This window comes from Epinephelus moara, chromosome 13 (genome assembly GCF_006386435.1).
Source record: "Epinephelus moara isolate mb chromosome 13, YSFRI_EMoa_1.0, whole genome shotgun sequence".
Taxonomy (NCBI): Eukaryota; Metazoa; Chordata; class Actinopteri; order Perciformes; family Serranidae; genus Epinephelus; species Epinephelus moara.
This window is the reverse complement of record NC_065518.1, coordinates 28,235,816-28,262,074: the sequence shown is the minus strand read 5'-3', so window position 1 is coordinate 28,262,074 and position 26,259 is coordinate 28,235,816. Positions and strand designations below refer to the sequence as shown.

The window sequence follows — 26,259 nt, the reverse complement described above, 5'->3', positions numbered from 1 at the left end:
TAATGAAGAAGTGTATGTCCCTTTTGTTTAATCCTCACAAAAAGTGAGGTGTTAAATGGCTATTTGTGGTTTAAGGGGGGACATTCTTTGCTGAAAGTTGTCCTTCCAAACTCTACAGGTGCATTTCCATTACGGTTGGGGCCATAGACAATGTAAGCTATCAATTGGTATGTCTGACATTGTGTCTTAAAAGCCCCCGCTACCCCTTGTTCGTTTGTGCGTCCACGTGCAGGTGTTTGGCAGCGCTAACGGCATTCATTGCATGTGCCACCTCAAGCTTATCTCTATGAACCAATTCCCAAAATTCGCAAAAGAGTTGTAGGCGGAAGGGTGCATAAATTCACATATCTTTTGTCCATTTTCTGAAAATTTGGTTAAAATTTGCACTACATTTAGATGGAAATCCTCATGCTAAGGTAAGGTGACTGTCTTGTCAAACTTAATGGCCAGACATGATAGTGGTATCAATCTTTTCATCCAACTCTCTGCAATTTCCCAAAATAGCTAAAGTTCTTTTTGATGAGAATCAAAGAACTCTCTTAAAGTTTAAAGCTGCAAGGTCTGAGAAATGTGACTGGAGGAAATAAATATAAAGCCTTGGCTGACCATACTGAATGTCAGTCTGACTCAGACTGACAGCTGTCCAATTTATGACAAACAGCCTGAGTCAGGGCTGGCAGGGAAGACTCACACAAACACATACACACCAAGAATCTCTTCCACTGCAGAGTTAAGATTTAGACCCATGAGGAATCATAGATGTTGGGTTAGGGCTTTAAGGTCAGCTAATGCCTAAAAAGAGATAGCTGGGAGAGGAGAGAAGAGGAGAGGAGAGGAGAGGAGAGGAGAGGAGAGGAGAGGAGAGGAGAGGAGCTCAGGCTGACCTTTCGAGATCCACACTTAAACGAGCCAACACCTCAGGCACTGTTCATGCTCGGTCCCACTCTGCATCTGTGTGTCTGTGATTTTTGCGTGTGCATGTTTCAAAGGTTACTGTGAATCTGCTGCCGCTATAAAAGGTACTGATGCTGCCGGAGTAAATCAATGCATGTCTATGTGCTGCGACGTGATATTTGCTTTTCAGGGTTGCTTTGACACGGAACTTTGTCAAGATGACGCACCACTCTTTCCCACACACACACACACACACACACTTACCTTATGTGGTAGAAAGAGGGAGTTGACTGTGGCGAGAAGACTCGTGGTGTCCGGGGTATCCCTCTGGCCACAGATCACAATCTAAAAAAATAAAAGTGGAGGGCAGTGAGAGGAGGAAGATATGGAGGAAAGGAAAGAAGGATGAGGACATAGGGATAACGAGATTAAAGTATGAATAGAGTGAAAAAAGAGGGGAAAGGTGACACGTAAGAGGAGGGGAGAGGGGGAGGAAGTGACAGAGGTCAGTGCTGTATTTGTAGCAGTAACAAGGGAGGCAGGTGTTTTCTCCGGGACTGCCTCACCTCGCCTTGCCCCTGAGCTTGTTACCCTCGCCCTGCATCCTCGACTCATCCTCCGCAGGTCAGACATGACCGACAGATGACTAACTATCCCCCGCTCTGATTCTACCCCTGTTATTTCATCCTCTGTTGCTTTGATTGTGCAGCACATGCTTTCATGCTGAAAGTTTTCCTGGAGTGACTGAGAAACTTCAGGGCAACTCCTGCTGTGCTTTGCTAGTATTCTGGTTTCAGGCTAACTGAGGGTGTTAATATTTCAAAACGGATTATATAACTGAGGCCGAACAGTTCAAATAACCTATTAAATGCATGACGGCTGTTAAAAACTGGGGAAAAAGATTTGAGAATCAGTGTGTCCAGGGATTAAGTGTGCATGTATGCAAAGAGCTGAGATAGAGCCAATGTCCTCAGATGATCTCTCCCAATTACGAGTCAACGCATTCGCTTCTTGCTTAAGGAGAGAACTTTGCAAATGGAGGTTTATCAAAACAGAGCTTGTTACATGGTGCTTTGAGTCTACAGCTCAAGTTATAGTACAACAAAGTTATTTAAGGTTAAAAACCTGACAGTTTTTGCCCTTGTATTGATGCAGAATGTGACAAATATATAATTTAAAGCCTTAGATGATGCTTGGTCCTAATAAGAAGCGTTTATGAATAATGCCACTTGACTTGTCTTTAATTGCATCATGATTAGGAGTGTACAATTAGAATATTCTAACAAACAAAAAAAGTTCTTGCATGAGATATTAAATATTGTAATTTTGAAATAAATAACCAAAATCTTCAGCCAATTTGTGTTAAGAAAAAATGGCACTGTTCACAAGTTAAAACATTTATTTACCCCAATGAGGGATTAAGAACTATTTCTTTTATTTCTTCTTAGCTAAATGTTGTTGCACTACCATCTAATCTGGCTGATTTATTTTCTTAGTAAATAGATTAATTCCAAACCAGCAGTATGTTCAATCAGCTGTGAATCATTTAGATTATAAGAAGCAGGAAACTGTACATAGCGATAAAAATACCTAACACTTTTCAAGGGTGAGGATTTGTATTGAAAATTCAAACCCTTTGTTTTTCTTTTCTTTTTTCATCAGTCAGATAATATAATCAATTTGAAGGTGTCACTTTAGGCTTTAATTAAGTCGTGACTGCTGTTTGTCATCATTCTGACCCAAATAGATCAAAGGAATTATTTAATTAATCATACATATTTTATAATCATCAATACCGAATATTGTAGTAGTTGCAGCGATGATATAAGAATAACGCAAGATTTTCAAAACATTTGCTGTGCATACACTGTGCAATTTGAGTCAATTTCTGACCGGATGTTTGAGCTGCATAAACACATGCCAGGTTTTTTGCGCCTTCAGATTAAAGTTTCCAATGTAGATGCATGGCAGATGCACTCAAACACCTTCGTGGTGTGAATGCATTCTCAAGCGCCTATTTTTCAGGGCACAACAGCTGAACCCTGAGATAAACAGAGCTCAACACTTGGAAGTGCACTGCATGTCATGTGACAAGGAACAACCAATCACAGGCGCCAGATATTTTACCCCTTTTTCCATAAATATCAGTCTGTAATAAATATTGAGGAGAAATTAATCATTTGAGTACAGGGCTATCAGAGCTTTATATCTGTCCCACAGACAATATATTCGGCCAAATACACACTTACAACACAACACCTGGAAGATGATCAGCTCTGAATTTCTGGTAAGTAGGCTATGATACGGTGCTGGTTATGGTCGCTTAGCAACCACAGACGCAACCTGCCTCCACACCCTTGAAGAGTTGGCACAGAGAAAAGGCACAAGAGTAATGACAGTGCTCAACCTCGCATTTTCCAGGTGGATGAAGATGCAGCATGTGTATGGCCCCTGACTTCCTTTACAGTCGGACCAAATTTCAGCTTTGGAGCCAAGACCAATGATGGTTGAATCATCTAATTTTGACTGGTTGTGGGACGTTCAGATGAATTTCTGACATTAGAAATTTTATTCAGCTGTCACCAGGCTTTCAAATATTTAAAGCAGAGCCACAAGTCGATTTCCCCAAATAAGCACTTTTATTCTCACTGTGACTGCGCGAAGTGGCAATAAGAGTGTCTGAAAGTGCCATGGCGACACAACACATCATGTGTACCTGACCAGACTGGTTGAGCTGTGGCAACAGCAGATATCCCTCTTTGATATTTCCTCCTCCCCTTACCACGATCAATATGAATGAGAGAAATTTTGGCAATAGGACCTTACTGTGAACCATACAACATTACAGTCCTCCTCTAGCAAACAAACTTTTACTTGCCTCTGAGCTTTAAACCAAACTTATTGACAACTGTCAATAGCCAGAACAGTCCCCCACAGCTGATGGGCCACTTTATTGCCTATTTTACGCCTCAGGTTGTGGCTTAAAGACTGAACTGTACAAATCGTTCGTCTTTCCTGAAAATATCTAAATGGTCTTACTGTTAAAAAACACATCCTCTGTGGCACTGTGGCCTGCTGTAACAGTTTAGTCTACTTGCAGTGACGCACTTTCACTCCAGTGAATGGTTATTGATAACAGCAGTGAGTCAGCACAGCCAATATAGAGATGTGCATTGTTTCTCCTGTGTCTTTGTTCAGCTCTTGTTCAGCTGCTGTGTACTGTTTGGTTCACTTGTTGTCGATGTCTATTGTGTTTGCACAATTTGTCAGGCAAGCAGAAAATGCTTACTTTCACGAAGCAGACATGAAAATGAGTTCAGGCTCACAGCCAGGTAAACACTTGAGGCGTGAACACAGAGTACAAAGTAAAGTGCTCTGGTGCCTAAACTAGCATGTATCTATAAATCCATATGAGCTTGAGAGAGGATGTAAGAATAACCTGTTTAAGTGTGTAGTGCTGGGCCATGAGAGCCTGGACCATTTCAGGCAGTGCAATGGGGATTCTGGTCAGACGGTCGGAGAACGCTGCCAGCAGCTGGTTGGACCTGTGGAGCCACTCCTGTCTTCCAGTGTAGTGGGACAGACGAAGGAGATTGGACGCCGACACTGAGTTAGCACTGGGCTCGGCTCCATCTTGATCTGAGAGACACAAAAAAACATTTTTATAAGTCAACAGTTAATAGTCTTTGGCTGGCAGTATACAGTGCTTAAAATAATACTGAAACAATTACTGAAAACAGCTGCCTGCTGCTGAAAACAGGACACAGAATCAAAAAAATGAGGTCAAAGAGGCTATAAAGCTGCACAGAGTGGAAGGGTGCTGCAGAGTTGTAAGATAATTCTATGTACATCTGTCATTTGACCAACTGTTGACAAAAAAAATGTTGATTAGTGTAGCTTTAACTGTTTATACCTCAACTGCTGTGTGTTTCGTTACACTAGATCTGATGTTGCCTTAATCATCACACTATCTTACGCATTTATCGTTGGGGTATATTTGCTTCCTGTCAGGGGAAATACACATGAACTCAATACGGTACAGTAACAGCAAGCTTATAGACTTCCTTCTGCCGTCGCTTACTGTTCTGTACCAATACAGAAAACACGCACGCACGCACGCACGCACGCACACACACAAAGACAGGAAATCATCTTACACACTCATGTTCCACTTCATATCAATGAGGTAATGGACAGGATTTCAGACTAGAATTACCACCTCATGGTTGTATGCCCCGATCACCCAGTCAAGTTGCAGTTACAGTTTACAACCATGTCTATCCAGACTCATATATAGCCATGACAGTAGACAAGGTTTCAAGTATGGATGTTCCTGAAAAGAAGCTAGAAATTCTATAGCGTGGATGCTACAAACACACATCTTCGTCCCCACAGTACAGAAGATCCATACAATCAGCATAGTTTCAAGGTGGAAACACATGATTAGTGTCACCACTTCAGTATCTGACCAAATGTCTCACCTTCTATTCCTAAATAATAACATTGATTAATGGCCAGAAAAGCGTTTTTGCAAAACTTTATGATGTCACAGTGAAGCTGACCTTTGACCTTTTGGACAAAAATGTTTTATGATTTCGTCATTTTATCTTATAAGACATTTGTGCTAAATTTTGTCATAATTAGTGTATAAATTCTTGAGTTATGGCCAAAAATGTGTTCTGTGAGGTCACAGTGACCTTTGACCACCAAATTCTAATCAGCTCATCGTTGAGTCCAAGTGGACATTTGTGACGAATTTGAGAAAATTCCATCAAGGCGTTCCTCCTCGTGTTTGTGAGAACGGGACAGATGAGGTCACAGTGACCTTGACCTTTGACCACCACAACATAATTAATCATTGAATCCATGTGAAAGTTTGTGCCAAATCTGAAAAAAATTACCTCGAGGCATTCTTAAGATACTGAGTTCACAAGAATGAGACCTACTTGAAGTCACAGTGCCCTTAGACCACCAAAATCTCATCAGTTTATCATTGAGTCCAAGTGGACGTTTGTGCCAAATCTGAAAAACTTCCACAAGGCGTTCTTAAAATATTGCATTCACAAGAATGAGAGAGATGGGCAAAGAGACACACTCACAACCTGAAAAACATAATGCCTCCAGTCTTGGCTGTCGCCAGTGTGGAGGCATACAAATCTATTATTGTACCTTTACAAAGAGGCAAAACATTTCAAAAAGCAACAAAGTCTACACTATGCAGGTTAGCAGTGACATGATTAATAAAAATTAGGAAAAGTGATGGCACAGAGTTATATAGAAGATGTATGAGTTAAACAGGATGCGTACACAGCAGATATTATGTCTCTTCTCTTTCATGGGACATAAATCTTGTAACAAAGTGTCAAAAATATTAGACATTCTTTTGCAATCTGTCAAACTAACAGGAAAAACAGCAAACTACTGAATAAAAAACAGGCTCTGTATCTTCCTTCTTATGACTTCCCCCAGTACACAACCATCACAGACTCTCAATGTGTGATGTGATGCGACTAACAGCTGACCTCATGACTTATCCCTGTTAAGTGATTGGTCCTTATCTCTTATCAGTGTCCACTGAGAGCCTGGAGGTGATCTTCTCATAACCCATGAACCCGCTGCACGTCTGCTTCTCAGCAATGCTCTGATGCTCTATGAATGTGTGTGAGAGAAACTTTTGAGTTGGTAGCTGACACAAGCTGCTTTCAAGTCAAACTGCAATTTTAGGTCAAAAACTATAAATAGCAACAACAACCTCCCACACACAGAGAGAACTCTACTGTACACTGCACATACAGTATTTTTTATGACAAGCATGAATTTACAATCGCATACAGATGCATGTGAACCTGCACGCCTGACTGAACTGCAGAGATAATTTGATTTTATCCTGCAGTATGTTTCAGCTCTCCCTAAGCCCCATGGCAAGGAAGCCTCAACATACACACACATACACTACACACACATACTGTAAATACACACAGAGATTGAGTTGTCCGCTTTCCACATTTCACATATCATTTCTTAAAGCGCCCCACGGAATGAGGTCATATACATACGCAGCCATGACAAAACTGCCTCCACACACACACACACACACACACACACACACACACACACACACCTATAACAGACCCATAACAAAACAGACTCTGGGAAGTCCCATTAAGCAATGATAGACTAGTCCACAAACACGCAGCACTAAAACACTATAGAGCTCCAAAGTGTTCTATATAAAACTGAATTACGAAATAAATAATCACATAAATAAATAGATAACAAAACAAGTATATAAGGAACTGTAGAATACATCTGGTGGTGCATTTTGAGAAACAGATTTTAACACATCTCCTTTTCGTCAAATAAAAGTCAAATATGTTGCCACACAGCTACTGTATATCATTTAAACCCTACTCCTAAAAACAAATACACACGGGGGGAGTGTGGCAGGTCAGTAAAAGGGAGCGTGTAGAGTGGCAGTAAGTGTAGTGGGGTAATCCGTCTTGCGGTGACAGGCGACGCTGCTGGGACAGGCGTCCACTCTGCAGCGGCTGTAGCGTCACTAATGGGCTTCAACCCTACACAGCGCCGACGCCGTAATGGCACAGTCAATCCTCTCATATGAGAAACCTCTCACACGTCAGCTCCGATAAACACACACACAGTTCGGGACCCTCCCACGTACACAAAAGCTCATACGCACATGCAACCATCATCTTAGATCTGTCAGTAGTTCTTAACAAGAGTAACTACGAGCTTTTTCCCTGTTCTCCCCGCCCATGTGGTGTGCTGCCCCTGTCTGAACTATTTGCACCAAGCTATCTGTCATAGGCACATGAGTGTGTGTGTCGTTCCTTCTTAGGGGGAAAAAAAACATGAGTTTGGCATCTGGAACATTAAAAGTGACAATCTTCCAGACAGAGTCCTTGGAATTAGTTTCTGTCTTAAGTACAAGTTAAAAGTTACAAGTCTAAGATAAGATAGTGAATCATTAAGTACATTTAATATTACTATTACATGAATTTATGAACCTGAGAGGTCAAATGGGTACAACAGATTTTTTATGCCTTTGCCTAGACTAAACAAAAACATGTGTATCCTGTTATGGCAAGAAAAGAGAAAAGACACAGGATGAGATCCAACAGCATGGGGAAAAGACCAGCCTATTGACAGCACATAATATATTATAAGAAAGATATTATGCTGAGTAGAGATGACAAGAGAATAAGAGTAAAAACACAAGAGGGAAAAGCGAGCAGTTAAAATGGATGGTTGCTGTCAGACAGAGGAGCTCCAGAGGAAAAACAAAGAGAAAACCGGCGACGATTAGAACCAGACTGGAAACTTTGCTCTGACAGATCAAAGGTAAATGTCTGCATGTCCACAAGGTGTCAGCATCTCTGAACTGGCAGCAGCCATCAGCTGGAGAAGTGGAGGAGCAGCTGAAAAGGGACTGCAGGGTCAAACTCATTTCTATTTACATCCATCAATCCCTGGGTCCAAAAGCACTGTGTTAGCCACAAGCAATTATTAGATAATGCAGCTTAGCAACATTAAGCTACACTCCTAATACAAGATGTAGTTATTGGTACATCTGTACGGTGTATCTTCTGATTATGGTGTTTATATTGTTTTGAGTTTGCGATGAGCCACTTTTAGCTTGTAACTGATAACGTTGCATCTGTTGGCTAAAAAGTATCAAGGAACTGCAGCACAGAAATGCCAAACACATTTATTGTGGTTGTTAAGAAACAGCGTATCATCATATAGAGCGTCTTAAAGTTTGAAAAAAATGATGATAATGCACACACAGTATGGCAATAGAAGTATGGTAGTATGGTATGGTCAACAAATTGACCCCGACAAATGACCAACTTCCAGATCTGTATGTTATTAGTGAGTGTGTAGAAGACATTAGCGACTAGCCCAATATTCATATATACATGTACTTGGTGGAGAAACCTAGCATGTAGACTACACTAGCGAGAGATTACATACATTTACGTTGCTTACGACTAAGTAATCTGTAATCATGTAAAGTACGTTAAATAACACGTCATAGACTCAGAGTTTAATGTCTTGAAATCAGAACTCCAGGAACACATTCTGTTCTTGTTTTAAACAGCCACTATGAGCAACCACAACACATTCGGCTACGTCACCACTTAACATGCTCACTCATTAAATCTGAACACCTGTTGTTCTAAAACGATTGTGATCGTGTCGGAATTCTGTGGAACTTAAGTCCACTGTAAGAATATTGATTCTGATAACTGGACAAGCGACAACCAGACATTCTGATGCTGCTAACCGTTTTATTGCTCCATTGCCAACATGCACACGCATATTTTTGATGACGTCCTATGTAAAAAGTCTATACTTTGTTGCTTAGTTTGTCCAATAGAGAGCACCGATAAAGTTTATTTAGTGACAGTAAAATGTCTCTCTAAAAATCCAGTATCTGTCAGGCTCTAATGTAAAAATAAACAAGACCAAGGCTGTTGCTGAACAGTTACTTTCTACTCACTATGAAGTCTACAATACAGTGAGTTTGCTATTTTGAAGTGCTGCCTGAATGTCTAGTGAGAATTATTAGATGACACAATATATCTCACAGTGCACCATGACAAGTAGTGTACAACCAGTGGTCACTTACAAGCACAACATACCATCATGCTATGCGTTGTTGGAAAAATGGCAAACAGACAAGAAGAGGAAAGAGAAGCGTAAATTTCCGTCTAACTTTCTATATGTCGAAGTTGTGTTACGAGATTCTTAGTCACTTTATAAGCTGAGAACTGATTGTCCATGTATTATGCCATTACAGCACACATCACAGCTAGCGACCTAGCTCACTAATGTTAGCTAGCTATCTTCTGTACAGCAATTTCAATTTCCAGCACTGCCAAGTTTAAACTAGATGGCCTACTTCTAAAAAACCACGAGGAGTGAAATTACATCAGTGTCACATAAGCACTAGAGAAATATCAATTTATTTTAATCACTAAAGGGATCAATGGCGGACGATGTGGTAAATTTTTACTCCCCTGAGGAGAGAGAAGGACCACCCACGCATGTATCCACACATAGCTTGTGTGTTGTTTTTCAATGTGGCTGTTAGTACATTTTGTAGAGCTGTGTTCAAAGAGATGAGCCTTGCTGGCTCTGAGAGTCCTGCAGAGCAGCCAAGAAGTGGGAGAACTTAAAAAGACATACAAGGGTTGGATTTATTGTATACTATAGCCATACATAATGAAAGCATAGATGAAAAATATCAGTTGCTGCTCTGTATTTTCGTTGCTGTATTTAGAATCTGAAATGAACATTATACAAGTCATGCACAACCAATAATTCATATAAACTGCAATGTGTGCAGGAGCTCAGGAGACCACTGACAGCAAGTGGCACTGAATCATTGGAGCCCACTGCTATTTTTGAGCCTGACTATTTTGTTTGTGAGCATGTGGATGACATCATTCACTGTGGAATATGGGTTGCAAAACACTCTTGAGAAGATGCATTTGCCAGCCAAAACAAGAACACTAGAACCTCTAGGTCGTGACCCAAGCCATGGTCAAATAGAGGGCAGAGGTTCAGCACACAAAACTGTTGTTGTTGTTGTTCATAGTTCTTCATTTAAGGAATTTCCCGAGGGAAACATGAATGTGTGTGTACCCAATTCAGTGGCAATCCAGTCCTTCCAATAGGTGTCAAGACATTTCACCCAAAACTACACAAGTCAACCTCATGGGGGTGCTAATAGAAATGTCAGGGGATCACCAAAGTCAGGAGGCCTTATCCTCTGAGGGGCATTAATGTCTGTACAGAATTCCATGGCAATCCATCCAAAAGTTGTTGAGATATTTTAGTCTGGACTAAAGTGGTGGATCAGTGACCACCGTGTCCATTGAGCCTTGCTGCTTTTTGTTTAAGACATGTTTACAAATGATTAAGTGGCCTCTTTTAACATACAGTTTTGTAAATATAATTCGGAAAGCATCACTAAAATTGCCCACATTGCCCACTGGCTATTATAAAAAAGTTGAATAATTTTGTTTTCAATGTCACACTGTCATGTCTGCAAGATTGAATTTAGTTATTATGAAGTTAGAGTTAGTATAGTTTTGGGAATGGCGTACCTTATACCTGAACTGAAAGGCATGGCAACAAAGGACAAAAAGAAAAAAAAAAGATCCAGGATGAAGTTAAGACGCGAGTGACTTCAGAGGCGGCAGAGGCAGAGAGTGGATTTCAGTTTCAGAATAGAGACAGATTTGACACGTGTGTTGATCAAAGTAGCTGAGGACTCAGAGCATCGGTCTTTTGAGTGCTTTCGTGGTAGAGAAGTTCAACTCCAGTGAGAGACGGTTGCACTTCACTGAAGGTAGATAGGGGAGGTCAATCTTCCTCTGCTCTCGTCTTTTATCTTTTATCTGTTCATCTATCCATCCATCTATCCTTGCTGACCCCCTCTCCTGTGGTTTAAGTGTAGCAATGGAGTGAAACTGGCAGTGATATTACTGCAGCAGCCTCCATCTTGTTAAGCTCCGGATCAATCGATAAGGTGAAAGATACAGACAGGTGAGAAACAGACGGATGAATAGATGAATGGCTGAATGGCTGAATGATTACACCTACCCATTAATGTTTTTGTTCAAATACAATACATCCTTTTTTCCCTTCACTGTGACCAGATTGTGGCAGTGTGTTGATATGAGCAACCTGTCTGCAGACCTCAAACCCTGTATTTTTCATCTGTCTGAGTTATTCATCCTTGACCCTGTCCAGGCCACAGAGGTACGCTCCAGTAGTACCGTTAATCCTTCACCTGTCCATCAATCCGTCCCTGCATCTCTCAACCTATTAGAGCTACAGTCAGCAGCAGTAGCATCAAAACCTTATTTATTTTCTACAGCTGGATGATGTTGGTCTGTCGCTCCACCACTTCGGTCCACACTGAAATATCTGAACAACTATTGGAGAGACTGTCATACAATTTTGTACAGATATTTGTGAACTCCAGAATATGAAGCCTGTTCTGGTGATTTTGGGGATCTGTTGACTTCTCCTCTAGCACCACTATGAGGCTGACATTTGTTGTTTTCAGCCAAATATCAACAACTATTGAATGGATTGCCAAAAACTTTGGTGCAGACTTTAATGTTTCCCTCAGGATGAACTGTAATAGCTTTGGTAATCCCTTATCAGCTCTTTAAACACCATCATCAGGTCAAAACTTCATCTTGGTGTTTGCCTGAATCCACGCATAACCAATGACATTCCCATCAGTAATGACCCCTCCCCCTTTGGCTACCTGTTTGTCCTGTTCTGCTCCTTGTTTTGCAGATACTATCAATTAGAATTTGGCAATCTCCGGGGCTGAAAACTAAAGCCAATGCAAAATGCCAAGAACTGCAGTTCCTTGAATGGCCACTTGAGGCTGGCTCTAAAAAGCGAGTCAGTCCCCATTAACGCCGATGTTAAAATGCCTAACTATACAGCAGAAATAAACATGTTTACAGCCTGGTACAAAAAATATTTTTGAAATTATTTTTTTGTGGCCTGAATTTCATGCTAGGGACACCACGGTCGGCATAAACCTACCTTCACTCTCTCTCAGCTGGGTCTTCCGTAGGTATGTCAGTTTTCTCCTTTGTTTGGTTTGCTGCACTTGCCAACACACATTACACCATATTTTAATTCATCCACACACTTCTAACATGACTGATTTCTCTCATACTTGCACACCCCATTAGTTGGTTAATATGTTTTTTAGTTTGAGTTAAATAAATTGTTTGACTGATATATCTGCGTGACGCCTCCCTTTTTGTTGTCAGCCTTGAGTAAGGCGGACTCTCACATCACGGCTTTGTTTGTCACACAAAGGGCCAGCTATTCAAGATTTTCACTGGTGATATCTAATAATATATTAGCGTATCTGTCCCTCACCCTCTTTGAGTTGCAGGAGTACTGTGCTGTCACTGGGATCACTGCAGAAGTAGCCCCCGCCCTGGTCATCCCAGAACAGCTCGTCCTGCCTGAGCTGCAGCTCCTCGGCCCACTGCAGCCAGTCTGTCTGCTGCGTGGCCTCAAACAGGTCCAACAAGCCGCAGATGATGAAGGCATAGTCGTCGAGGAAGCCTGAGATAGGCGGAGATCTGGAGAATACAGCAGGAGGAAAGAAATGAAAATCAGTGGGAAAGAATGAGGACAGTTTCATTAAAAATTTACTGCTGGATCAGTGCGAGAAGTGATGAGATGGGTTACTGTCGGTGAACTAGTTCCATCTTGTTTGTTCCCCCTTTATCTTTTACATACCAAATGCTTGTTTATAACGCGCAAAGCGGATCAAGCTATGTTTTTTATCAAGACAATATAGAAAGAAAAAGAACCCAGAAGAACTGGCTTGGAAGATAATAAAAAAGCCTGAAGGAGTCATCTGTGACAGTACAGGGCTACATCACCATACACATAGCAGGCTGGGTATAATCTCTCCCTACAGTATTTTTCTCTAAGTGAAATTACTCATCTGCTTTCTGTTGCTCTTGTCATATTGCAGAGGGCATGAGAGACATTTATACATGCACACACAGTCTTTGAAGTTTCAAGGGAAGCAGCACAGTAATTAGGCAAATGTGGTTACAGTTAGACCATCCCACCTCCCTCTGGCATCAGTGTGCAACCTCTCCTTTCACCTGTCTCTCCCTCTACCATCTTTCAGGAAACTTTTGCACCCTCTAACATTTTTATCCCACATCCTCTAATTTATACTTACTTTATGTGACTCTGAAATCCTCTCAACACCTGGTGTTCCGTCTATACTTATCAGCATCAATTTTACAACCCAATTTCTTTCAGTTTTTTTATGTGATTTATTGTTTAATCACATCTACACCCCAACAACAAGCCCCCTCTGGGCTCCCTCACAATTGTCCCTATCCCAATTCCCACAATGGCACCCCGTCTGGGTGAGTGCAGGGGGACGGATGGTGACAGGAAGTCAGATAGCGCTGTGTCAGGCGAGGCTGGTGGCTGGTGGTCAAGAGGCTGAGAACAGGAGGAGGCTTTGGAGGAGATGAAGTGCATGATGGCTTTTGAGAGGTCATGGGGAGGTGAGGAGTCATATTTGGGCCTATCTTTTCCAGACAGACAAACAGAGGTTGACTCATAAGTCCCAAGGAGACAGCAGCAGGCACTCCTGCACTGCACATAGCCAGTTACATGAAAATACAAGTGGAAAGAATGTACAGTATTTGGAATTTGACATCATGATTAATGTCAAACAAGCTAAGATTTAGAAAAAGTCTAAGAGGCAAATTCACAAAGAATGAACCACCGCCCCTGACAGCAACATGAATTGTGCTTTGCTAGCAACCGCTATTTACCCTGTCTCAAAGTCTAATTCACGGAAGATATTCAGCTCATGATATTACAGTGCAAACAGGTTTTGCAGCTGAGTGCAGTTTGCCCTTTTTTGCATCCATGCCAGGAGCCAGTATGAAGTAAATGAAGGGGGTGTTAAAATCTGTTAGGGGGCTATTTGTCATTAAATTAAATTCATTGATTTAAAGATGCAGTAGCCTCAGAAAGGCTAAACTATGTAGCAGCAGTTGCAATCCATCACATATTTGTTGAGACAGTTAATTAAAAACCAACGATGTCAACCTCATGTTGGTAGTGGAGGAAAAGTCATGAGATTGACATACAATGCTAAAAATAATAATTGCTAAGGGAGACTAAAGACAGTCACCTTAACTAAATATTTTGGTTATTACTACCTAGGTATTATTTTGGTAGTGACATTTCAAAAGATATCATAATTGTACTCATCAAAGTATTTGCTGATCTGACAACACAGCAACATCGCCAGAGGTAAAACAAAAAGTGACTAACCTGAAATATAAACAATATTCCTTCATTATAGAGGCAAACTACAGTAAGTACATGTACAAGTACAGGCACAGTTCATGTTTCTTGCCACATCAGATTTCGTCCAAGCAGATTTTAGCAATCAAAGTGGTGAATAAAATGTTTACTGATGGGCTAAATGGCTAGAACAACAAAAAGTAGTAATGTGAAACTTTATTTTGTTCAGTTTTAGAGACCTTTTTTTTACATCAGCAAAAATTTTCTACCCTTGCTACTTCTTGTAGAATAACTTTGATCATTTGTATCTATGCTGCCTCCTTTCCAAGCGACAACCTTGGGGACTAAAAAATGAAGCCATCACAGAAGTGCCAAGAACTACAGCTTCCTTAAGGGCCGGTGAGGGCTGGCTCCAAAAGCAAGACAAGCCCCAAAGAGCTCCCTGTTAATGTGCCCAACTTCACAGCCAAAATAAACACGTTTACAGTCTTGTGCAAAGAACAATTTTGGTCTCTATGGCTATTTTTTCCATTCATTACAACTGCACAAGGGGTGAATTTTTAAAAAACCCACACATTTCAATGTTATTAAGGCTTAAAGTTATGCATAGTTACGGGTGTGGCCATTTTGAGTGACAGGTGGGTGTTGTCTGTTAAGAAATCCTTAACCTCGGATTCCCAGAGTACAGGTGTAGCCATAGTCACTATTTCATTGTGTTTTTAATTCTTAAAAGTTAACTCTAATGTTCTGATCTTGTAAAAAAGTCTTGTTCGGCTTTTGGTTGTACTAAAAGACCTTCTAGGGAGGCAGATATTCAATTTTAAGTACAGTTTGTTTTAAGCCTGTTTTTTGCTAGCAAAAACTAGCATTAGCATTTTCACAAATGCGCTGTGCTAACCAAGCTAGCAGCTAGTGTTAGGGCGAAGCTCTACCATCCATCCATCTATCCATTTTCAACCCCTTATCTGAAGCTGGGTCACGGGGGCAGCAGGCTGAGCTAAGTATTCCAGATGTCCCTCTCCCCAGCAACGCTTTCCGGCTCCTCCTGGGGGACCCCAAGGTGTTCTCAAGCCAGACGAGATATGTAATCCCTCCAGCGTATTGTGGGTCTGCCATGGGGCCTCCTACCAGTGGACGTGCCCAGAACACCTCTAAGAGGAGGCACCCAGGAGGCATCCTGATCAGATATCCGAACCACTTCAACTGACCCTTTTTGACGCAATGGAGCAGCGGCTCTACTCCGAGCTCCCTCCGGATGTTCGAGCTCCTTACCTTATCTCTAAGGCTGAGCCCACACACCCTTCCAAGGAAACTCATTTCGGCCGCTTGTATCCGTGACCTCATTCTTTCAGTCACTACCCAGAGCTCATGACCTTAGGTGAGGGCTGGGACGTAGATGGACCAGTAAATCGAAAGCTTTAAAGCAAAGCATAGCTCTACCCTCTTGTCCAAATATGGTCACGTTTGTCTCCATCAATCTAATATGGCGATGGCCAAATGCTGAACTAGAGACTTCAAAACTGGACGCAACAAACCAATGGCTGACTTCATGGTGGCTACGTCCATTATTTTACTCAATCTATGCTCCTTCCTGACATACTCCCAGTCCAGCACTTACTAAACACAACCCTTTTTGTCTAGTAGAAATCCCCTTCTTTCACACTGCAACATGTCATCTGGCTGAGGTGACTCCAGCCACGGGGATGACAGCCTCAGACAAGCCCTCAAGAGGGCCTCACTGACACACAAACACAAAAATGTAAAAGCCTTTGAGAAATACTCAGCAGCCTTTCATTCACACCTTCAGTAGTGCGTGTTAAATGAGTCATTTCCCTCAGAGCAAAGATAAAACGCCTTGTCAGTCTCCCGTATCATACCGCAGCACTCAGAGACAGTTTTATAATAATGGCTTCATAATGATTCTCTCATACACGAGCTACTTCACTTCCCCCTCAGTAATGCTTACAGGGAGAAACCCATTGGGGCGATGTGGGTCACATAAACACATTGACTCCCATCAGTTTTACAACAGCGGCGACCTTTATGTTAGAGAATAATTTAATATGATTGCTCGTGCTACAGAATATACTGTTGAACTACTGCGTTGTGCCATTGCATATGAAATAACACATAATGAGACATAAAAAAAATAATAGGAGAGAGAGAGCAATGTAGAGAAAGAGGGACAGAGACAGAAAGAGGAAGAGAGATTCCCCCGTCTGGCTCATTAATCAGGACACATGGCTGTTTTTTGTTTTCCTGTGACATTCTGGAGACCTTTACAATTCAACTCACACTCCTGTATCTCTCATTTAATTGCTAGACTTTGTGCACCTTCCTGTGCGGTGACACCCAGTGCTTTATTTTCTGCTTTCTGTCGCTGCATCTCTCCCCTTACACAACTTACTACATCTCTAAAGACCACACGATACACTGTAAACGCAGTGTTATGCCTTATTATTGTGTGTAAAAGAGTAAATGTAACGTGGGAGGGTGTAAGAGCATGTTGCTACAGTGTCTGTATGCACAAAAAACAGTGTAATGCATTGTTATCAACTGGTATGGCTAACAATGGCTAATCTGGCTAGAAGTCCATCCAAAATGCACCCTCTTGCTGCTTTTTAAAAAATGTGTTGACAATTGAAAAAAATACTATTACAAGTTTATCCTTTAAAGGTCCAGTGTGCAGAATTTAGTGGCATCTAGCAGTGAGGTTGCAGAAGTGAAACTTCTCCTGTGAGCCAAGTGTGCAGGAGAACTACAGTAGCCGATGTGAAAACTCAAAAGGCCCCATCTAGAGCCAGTGAATGATTTGTCCGTTCTAGGCTACAGTAGAAACAACATGGCAGACTCCATTAAGAGGACCTGCTCCATATGTAGATATAAATGACTCATTCTAAGGGAACAAAAACAAAATGGCATACAATATACAATATCTGTCAACATATCCCCCTAAATCCTACACACTGGACCTTTAAAATGTAACCAAACAAAATGTATATATTCCACATTGTTGTCCTTTAAAAAGTGTTCACTATAGTGTTTGCTAATGCTAACTGATACACTATACGGCTAAAAGTGTGTGTTGATGTATTTTGGTCTGGAGCTGTTTGGCATCATTTGGATGAGGTCCCTTAGTTGAAACTGAGGCAAAATTTAAACGTACGTCTTATTTTTAAAATGCCGTGCTAAGCGTGGGTTTTGTTTCTATGACAACAGTATCTTGACACTAACATTTACTGGGTAGCTAATGTAACGCTACGTTGATAGAGGGCTGACTACACAGTTCGCAACAAGTTTAGCACAGCATTCAGTGGCCGGCCGATCTGCTCCCACAAATGGCTGCTCTGTCTTTGTTGGTAGAGTTTTTAACTGAACTGACTATCATACATTAGCTAAAGAAGTGGTAGTAACATCACCAGCACCTTTCTGAAAAGTTCAGATTTTCAACTAGATGTGAGCGGCTGTACAAAAAAAGCTGGAGAGCTCTGAAAATGGACATTGGATGCAGCGCTTTTTCTCTAGGCGACTGCATGCAGCCGCATACACTCTCTCCTTACTATGAACAACTGAAAAATAAGACACCGTCACAGAAAAAAAACACTAAGTGGACCTAGTCCCTATAATGATATTAGATGATAGTATGCTTCCAGCTTGGTGGCAAGTGTTTAGGGAGGACATGACACATGAACATGACAATGCCCCCATGCATTAAGCCAGGTCCATGGTGTAGAGGAACTGGACTGCCAACTCGTTAATGCTCTTGTGACTGAACAGAAGCAAAGAACAGTAATGACTGTTAAAACAGCATACTACATATACTTAACATACAGATGAAATGTGAAATCTACATACTTTGTTTGAGTGTCTATATACTTTTGGCCATGTTGTGAACATATGGCATGAATTAACCCATAGCAGCAACTTTATCAAAGTTTCTACAGCATGTTGTTATGTGATTCCAGTAGAAACAGATGTTAGAAATAAACAGACAAAAATGTTAGCTAACAAGATGCAGTAGCCACAATGGCTGGACAAAACAAAGGAACACAACCTGCAGACACCCAGAAAAAAATAACTCACTGACAAGTAATCACTGGTAGATGCAGTGCAAAACAGCTGCGGATGACCAAGCATGTTGACGAATCACGTAAGAGTGAGTCAACATCATCAGTGTCCAACTAGCACCTTGCCACTGTCTCACCCTCCCTCTGATCTCTGAGGACACTAGTAAGACCCTCAATCACCCAGTGCTAGGCAAGAGCCACAGAAAATCTATGGCATCAGCTCCTTAACACCCCCACAGCTTATTAACCCAGTTCGTCTCAGCAGCTATCATTCCTCCTGGTAAATTAGTCCACGACCCATATGTGCCTGGCATGACAGAGTGGTTTACCCACATGTGGAAACCAAACCAAGCTTGAGAATTCTCAGTGCTGACACCATCCTGAATTGGACATTTATGAATGAGACAGAAGCCGTGGAACAAGGCCAGAGTGTTTAGTGTGGACCTGTTGGTGCGTGTGTTTAAAACTGTATGCATTTCATCATGCGTGTTGTGGGTCTCCTGGCATATTTTTCTGCTGATTCGGTGGCATTTCACACTCACTCATTTACAGTATCTAGGGCACCGGGCTGGCCAACAGAACGAGGACACCTGGAGTGGTGGTGTGCCATCAACAAGGCCCTGCGTGTTTATGTTGTGATGCTTCGAGAACATTCTCAGTCTTCTCCTCTGATTGGATACTGCAACTAGACGATCGGCCAGTTGGTGTTATTGTTGGCTGTGTGGAGTAGCCTGACTTTTTAAATGTCACGTAAGTGAGAAATTCTGTGTGTTATTTGCCAGGTTATGGGATTAAAAGATATTTTGTTGACACAGCTTCAACTCTGCAAGAGAAACCTGATTTCTTAGTTTAACTAAAGTCAAAATAATTCTCCATAGATTTCAAACACATACAATCAGCAAGAAAAACTGCATATTCTCCCACTACACAGCCTCTCGTCTCACTGTGCTGTCAGCCCAAAAGCCCTGACCAAGAAAGAACTCATCACCATCATGTGTCATTCAACAGGCATCTATAATCCATTTAAAATATGGCCAATCTTGTTTCATATATACACCATGATCAAGGCTAGAGGAGAAATTTAATTACTGACATGCAGGTAAATGCAGTTTTACAGTAACCAGGTTACTGCAGTGCATGTGAACATGTTCTCTGATTTCCTGCCATAACCTGATTTAAACCAATAGCCTTGTTTCCTGTTTGTATATAAACAGCTAGTCATCCTAGCACAGAACAACTGCTTGTTGCTGCTGAACTAAAAGCAAAACTCTCCATTAATGGATTTGCCACATTCATTTATTCAATCTTAAGGAAGTTATATTAAAGCATTGTTGTCTCACTGCTGGAAATTTTGAGGCATCAAGGAGAAAGAGACAAACTGACTGAGCTGTTTGAGCTTGAGGGTGCTTTCACACCTGCCCTGTTTGGTTCGGTTCAATCGAACTTGAGGACGTTTACCCCCTAAGTGCGGTTTGGGCAGGTGTGAACATAGCAATCGCACTCTGGTGCGCACCAAAACAATAGGGCCGAGACCTTCTTGAAGAGGTGGTCTCAGTCGGGTTACAAACTAACTCTGGTGCGGTTTGTTTGTGGTGAGAACATGTTCTGACCTCGATCCAAACCAACTGCAGTCACATCACGCATTGTTTGAGGTAATCATGAGCATGTTACAGTCCTGGAGGATTATTAATGTGCACCTCCTCCTGTACTGCCTTAATATGCACATTCAGCACATCCAGTGCATCAAAACATTGTTTTCTAGTTGGAGCCGCGCCTCGGTTTAAAACTGTATGGTTTGACTAAAATGAACAATAACAGCAATATAGTACATGATGACCAGCACTAAAATCAACCTGCGTAGATGTCCCTCCATTGTGACATTAGAGAGTGTTGCATTTATCTTGCAAGTTCTCCTCTTCAACGTTTTGTTTACTTCCTGGATTTTTCAAGAGGAGCTTTTCTCGCGCAAGGCATTTTATCTGGTCCGCTTGTAAATGCTTCAATGAGAACACAAACCAACTCTAGGCAATTATGCAACTTCGTAACAAAATTAGTCCCCGATTTGGACCAAAGCAAGACAACTCTACGTCTGAAATCACCCTCAGTCTAAGCTTAGCTGTTACACTGATGCACCTCAGAATGTCTTGTAGACCACTGGATCTGGTAATAGACTCTTACTGCGCATGAAGCCAAACATCTTACATTAAACCTTTCAACGGGTTAGATTTACATGAATTTACTTTATGAAGGTTAACTCATAGTGATGAAGAGTAGACCTTCAAATGAGGGCTGACACACCATAAATAATGCAATTACATATGACGGACAGAATGCAAGATCGTATTTTGATTCTCCCGTTAGCAATGTCAAAACACTCTAACACTCTAAGTCAGCCAGTGGGGACCCTCAGGGTTCTGCAACTGCGACTATTTCTCTATAATTCACCACAAGTTACGATGACCAGATCATGTATACAGGTGACAACTGTTATGAGAGATTTCATTCAAAACAGGGCTGTCACGCTAACAGCAGTATTGCAATACCACGCTATTGACAAGCCAACAGCTAACGGCAAGAGATGGCCAGCAACTGCCATATTCTGTATGTTTATGTTTCTTTGGGACCACTGTATATTTACACTATGCTACAAACACCAGCACTGTGACGAGGTGCTGAGTATTTATTTGCACTTAAGCACTGCTTGAAGTTTGCTGTTTTTTTTGGTTGCCCAGAGTTGAAAAATAATGTGTCAAATGCTGCAGCTGCTTGTCACTGTCACTTTTTACTCCAATCAAAGTGGAGGAGAGGCAGGACAAATACCATAAAGACCAGTCGATACATCACTGAACAACAACAACAACAAAGGAGACATTGAAGTTGAACGTACGCAGACCTGTGCGTCCGTCCTCTCTCCCGACGTTCATCAGCCTTCCCTTCATAGAGAGCAGGTACTCTACCTTGTACCAACATTTTTATTTTTGCAGATATTCTGTGTCATAGCAACCAGTTGAGCCAAAGTGCCTCAGCTGAAAAAACACTTTTCCCTCTTATTGAGCGTCATTGCACTTCTGTGTTCTGCTTTCAACAACAATGAACAAGTATTAAATTTGTTTTAAACTGTCTCATCTGTGTCATTTAAAAAGCAACAATATGCCTAACATTAGCAATATAATAAAGTGTATTTACAAAGCACTAAAATCAGGATAATAAGATTATAAGGCAATTTGCAAAAACAATAAAAAACTGCAGTTATACCAAATATTGCGCTGTTGAGCAAACCCTAACCCTTCACGCTGACAGCCCTACTTCCTCATGTGCTGATCTTCTCTGTATACAGTGTGAGTGTACTGTGGTGATACACAATCATTTTCTTACATCTGTTGCACCTCCATCTTGTCACCACGGTAACAGGATCTGAGGATGGTCTGTCGTTCAGCATCCCACAGGTGCTCCTTGAGGAAGTTACCAGCCTGCACTGCCCTCTCCAGCGTGGCCTTGTCCCCCAGAACGGCCCCAATGCGAGCGTAGGCGGACAGCATCAGACCTGCAGGGGTAGAAGTAGTAATGATGATTATGGTGGTTGAGGTGGGATGATTGGTTAGAAAAATGACTTTGACTCAGCTTAAAACATCATGTCCTCTCTCCGCTGAGGTGCCACCGTGTAGCCGCACAGTCCCAGCCTAGTTATTTTTCACACTCTTTGAACTTTCCTTGTTCTCTCTCACTCCTTCTCTCTTCCCTCTTTCATGTAGTGTATCAAAGCCTGGTGAGTGCACAGTCTGGTCTTCAAAGTGTTGCAGCAGAGGACAGGTGATTAATGGAGAGGTTTCTTCATTAGAGAGGAGAAGGAGAATCTCGCGTCTAATTGGAAAGTTCTCGGGATCGCAGAGCCTCATTACCTCACTAACACACTCTGTCTTGAGACGTCAGCCATGGGAACAAAATTTGTGGGTGTACGTGCATGTGTGTGTGTGGTGTGTTTTGTGTTCTTGTAATTAATCACATCTGAGACAATGTGCAGGACAAACAACGCTGAGGTGTCCAAATTGGCATCACACTAATGGAAAGTGACAACTGGTACCTCCATAATAATTTACACACATTTTCATACTGCTGAAAATAAATGTGTGTATAAATGATTGTGTGTATAAATCTGACTTAGAGAAGAAGCACAAAGTATTTCCAACATTTAATTTGAACTACTAATTAGTGCTGCGTGATATGGCTTAAAAATAATATTGCAATATTTTTAGGCTTTATTGCGATACACAATTTATATCTCAATATTCTGATATCTCCTCAGAACTACTGTAAACCACTAAAATACAAAATTATTAAATTAATTCTAGTTACAATACAGTTAAATAAGTAGCTACTGTGATAATAAAATTTTATAAAGTACTGATATAAAAGTTAGTCTAATAAAGTACATTTGTGGCATATAATACTATTTACAATAAAGTTAAATATAATATTATTACAATAAAGTTAAATAAAGTACTGTTATAATAAAGTTTAAGTATTGTTATAATTAAATAAATCAAAGCCATACCACTAGTGCTTTTATTTTGAAGCACCCAGCTCATCTCAAGTTGGAAGTGCTGATGTTTTCTGCTGTGAACATGAAGCTTCTGGTCAACAGTAGACATTAACAGTTAGCAGAAAGTTAAACTGTTGCCAGTGCACCTTTTAATGTGAGGATTTATTCACTGTGCACTGAAAACACACTAACACCTCTCCAGTTCATGTATTAATAGTAGTTGCAAGTCGCACTGGTGCTCCATGGTCACAAAATATGACTAAATAGTCACGGTCTGGAGCCCTGCAGGTATATAAAACCATGCATCATCTGCTAACACTATCACAAAACTCATTAAGACACACTGCTACCGTGCCCCCATAAAACATGAGCATTTTTTTTCCTCTGTAAGCTGGAAACAAACCAACACCATTCCAGTCCATACATTAATAATATTTGCAAGTTGCAGTGGTGCTCCATGGTAGCAAATTGTGACTAAAGAGTAGGGGTCCTGAGCCCTGCAGATAAGACACACGCTTTGCCTGCTCACACACTATCCCTCAGGAGAAAGTGATCTGCATGGGTGGAGGAGTGTGTGACGAATAATGTTTGTAAGTCTTTCTTTATGTGTGTGTGTGTTTGTCAGAGGGATGGAGCAACAGGAGAGAGAAAAAGAACTGAAAAACTGAAACCAGTCTCATGCCAGTGGCTTTTGAAAAACAACATGACAATTTATACTCCATGTTCCTGAAATAGTCATTTTATACATCCCATGCGGAACAAGACCCCTACTACCAATCCATCATCAGTGAACCAATGTGGTCTAGAGTGTGAGATTAAAAAGTTAAACGATAATCTGTTATAGAAAAGGATAAGCAACATTAGCAGGCTATTGATACTACCCTAATTTTTATGCAAACTTGTCTAGACTCTACCATTCCAGGAGGCCAACATCTTGGTGTCCAGATGTGGGCGTGACCGACTCTTCCTCACTTCTGCCATTTTGGCTCTGGCCGAGGCCAGGAGCTCGTTGACTTTCTCGACACTGATGCCAAAGTGAGCAGCCGTTAACTCCACCGAATAACGCACGATCAGCACATTTTGGCCCTGCAGCTCCCCGTGGGGGTCCTGGCAACAAACAGTACAGGGGATAAGAGGGTGTTCACAGCAATGAACTCATACTGACTGGAACAGCTGCCATGTTAATGCCTTAATGGACAGTTTTAACACCTTAACATGCTAATTAAAATATAACAAGTGACAGAGCACTGTGTGCAACTTTTTTTTTAATTTAAATGACATTTTTCCATATAAATATTTTTGAATAATCTGATCACAAAACAGTGAATTTTCTGAATGTAACTTAAGTCATTACCTGTTCTGGGGTGACATTGCCTTGCTCCTTGACCCCATAGTGGTGCATGAAGACATCTGCCTGTGTGGCAGCTCCAGTGGCGCCCTCAACCACTTCTGGCAATAGCTCCCTAACTTCTGAGGCTGTCCAGACGCAGAAAGCCCCTTCACGCTTTTCTGGTCCCCCTGATGCTGGGATGGAGTCCGCATCCTCTGCACTGTAGAAGCCTCCAGACTGTTTAGAGAATAGACAGGAGTGGAAGAAGTGGAAGGAGAAGAATTAAGCTACTATTTAATGACTATGTAACTTGAGATAAATACAGGACTTGAGGTATGTATGTACACCTTTAAATACAGCAGAGTTCACAATACCTTACACTCTGTGCAGTCACATGGTTCATTTACAATGAAGACTAATTGTTTGAGAACATGACTGTGAAAGTATAAACTGTATAGAGTCAATTAACACCAGACTGAAAAGCAGGGGTTTGCTGCCCTCTTTGGTTGAATGTTTCAAGTCTGTTTTACCTCTGACCACACCCAGCACACTGACTGGTGTGGTTTTCGATGGTCAGGTGTGTGCAATTGTGCATCTTATCACACCTAACAGTGATATCAGGGTGTACAGACATACACTGGAGTACACCTTGGCAAAAACAAGATTTTCAGGGGCATTAAAGAAGACATATTATGCTCTTTTTCAGGTTCATACTACCACATATTTTTACTAGAGCACGTACTGTCTGTGCTGTAACACCTGTATTCACACTCTTTCTGAAACACTCCATTTTAGCACCTGTCTCTTTAAGCTCTCCTCCAAAAAAAGCCCAGTCTCCACTGATCGGTCAGCGTTTGCGGACCTTCTGCATCTGTGCTTTCGCTGTGTCTGCACCATCATTAAAGCCAGGAAGTAACTACAATGGAGAATAACGGCACTTTATCTCCTTAAAAATCACCAATAATAGCTTTCCAAATACAACCAGACATGTTCCAGCAGGAATATGATCCAAAGTTGGGGAAAAAATTAATAACACTGGCTACCAAGACAGGGTACTACGTTTTTTTTTTCCACATGCCCAGTCAGGCAAGTGTGTCAAAAATCTACTTGCTCAATCAATTTTAACTTGCCCCTATATATATTGTTTTATTTTAGGGTTGGGTCGGTATGAGAAAAAAAAAAAAAAAAAANCAATAATAGCTTTCCAAATACAACCAGACATGTTCCAGCAGGAATATGATCCAAAGTTGGGGAAAAAATTAATAACACTGGCTACCAAGACAGGGTACTACGTTTTTTTTTTCCACATGCCCAGTCAGGCAAGTGTGTCAAAAATCTACTTGCTCAATCAATTTTAACTTGCCCCTATATATATTGTTTTATTTTAGGGTTGGGTCGGTATGAGAAAAAAAAAAAAAAANAAAGTAACACGGTCCGGTTTTTGTGAAAAACCACATCAAGTCGGTAATACCGGATTTTCGCCACTTGGGGGCGCAATTGACTCATTTAAAATAAAAAACGACCATAGGACAACAGAGTGACAGTAACACGTTGTTTCTTTTATT

At 41.3% G+C, this 26,259-nt stretch overlaps 1 protein-coding gene across 1 annotated transcript in view; it reads right to left on the bottom strand.

Moving 5' to 3' along the window:
* spata20 (spermatogenesis associated 20) overlaps nucleotides 1–26,259 on the bottom strand; it is a 72,643-nt gene that overhangs the window by 34,019 nt on the left and 12,365 nt on the right. The window contains exons 10-15 of the mRNA XM_050059548.1: nucleotides 24,719–24,931; nucleotides 24,279–24,471; nucleotides 22,200–22,368; nucleotides 12,841–13,049; nucleotides 4,334–4,533; nucleotides 1,159–1,239 (exon numbers count right to left, since the gene is read on the bottom strand). Of these exons, the coding sequence (XP_049915505.1) occupies nucleotides 1,159–1,239; nucleotides 4,334–4,533; nucleotides 12,841–13,049; nucleotides 22,200–22,368; nucleotides 24,279–24,471; nucleotides 24,719–24,931 (1,065 nt within the window). The remainder of the gene's footprint in view (nucleotides 1–1,158; nucleotides 1,240–4,333; nucleotides 4,534–12,840; nucleotides 13,050–22,199; nucleotides 22,369–24,278; nucleotides 24,472–24,718; nucleotides 24,932–26,259) is intronic.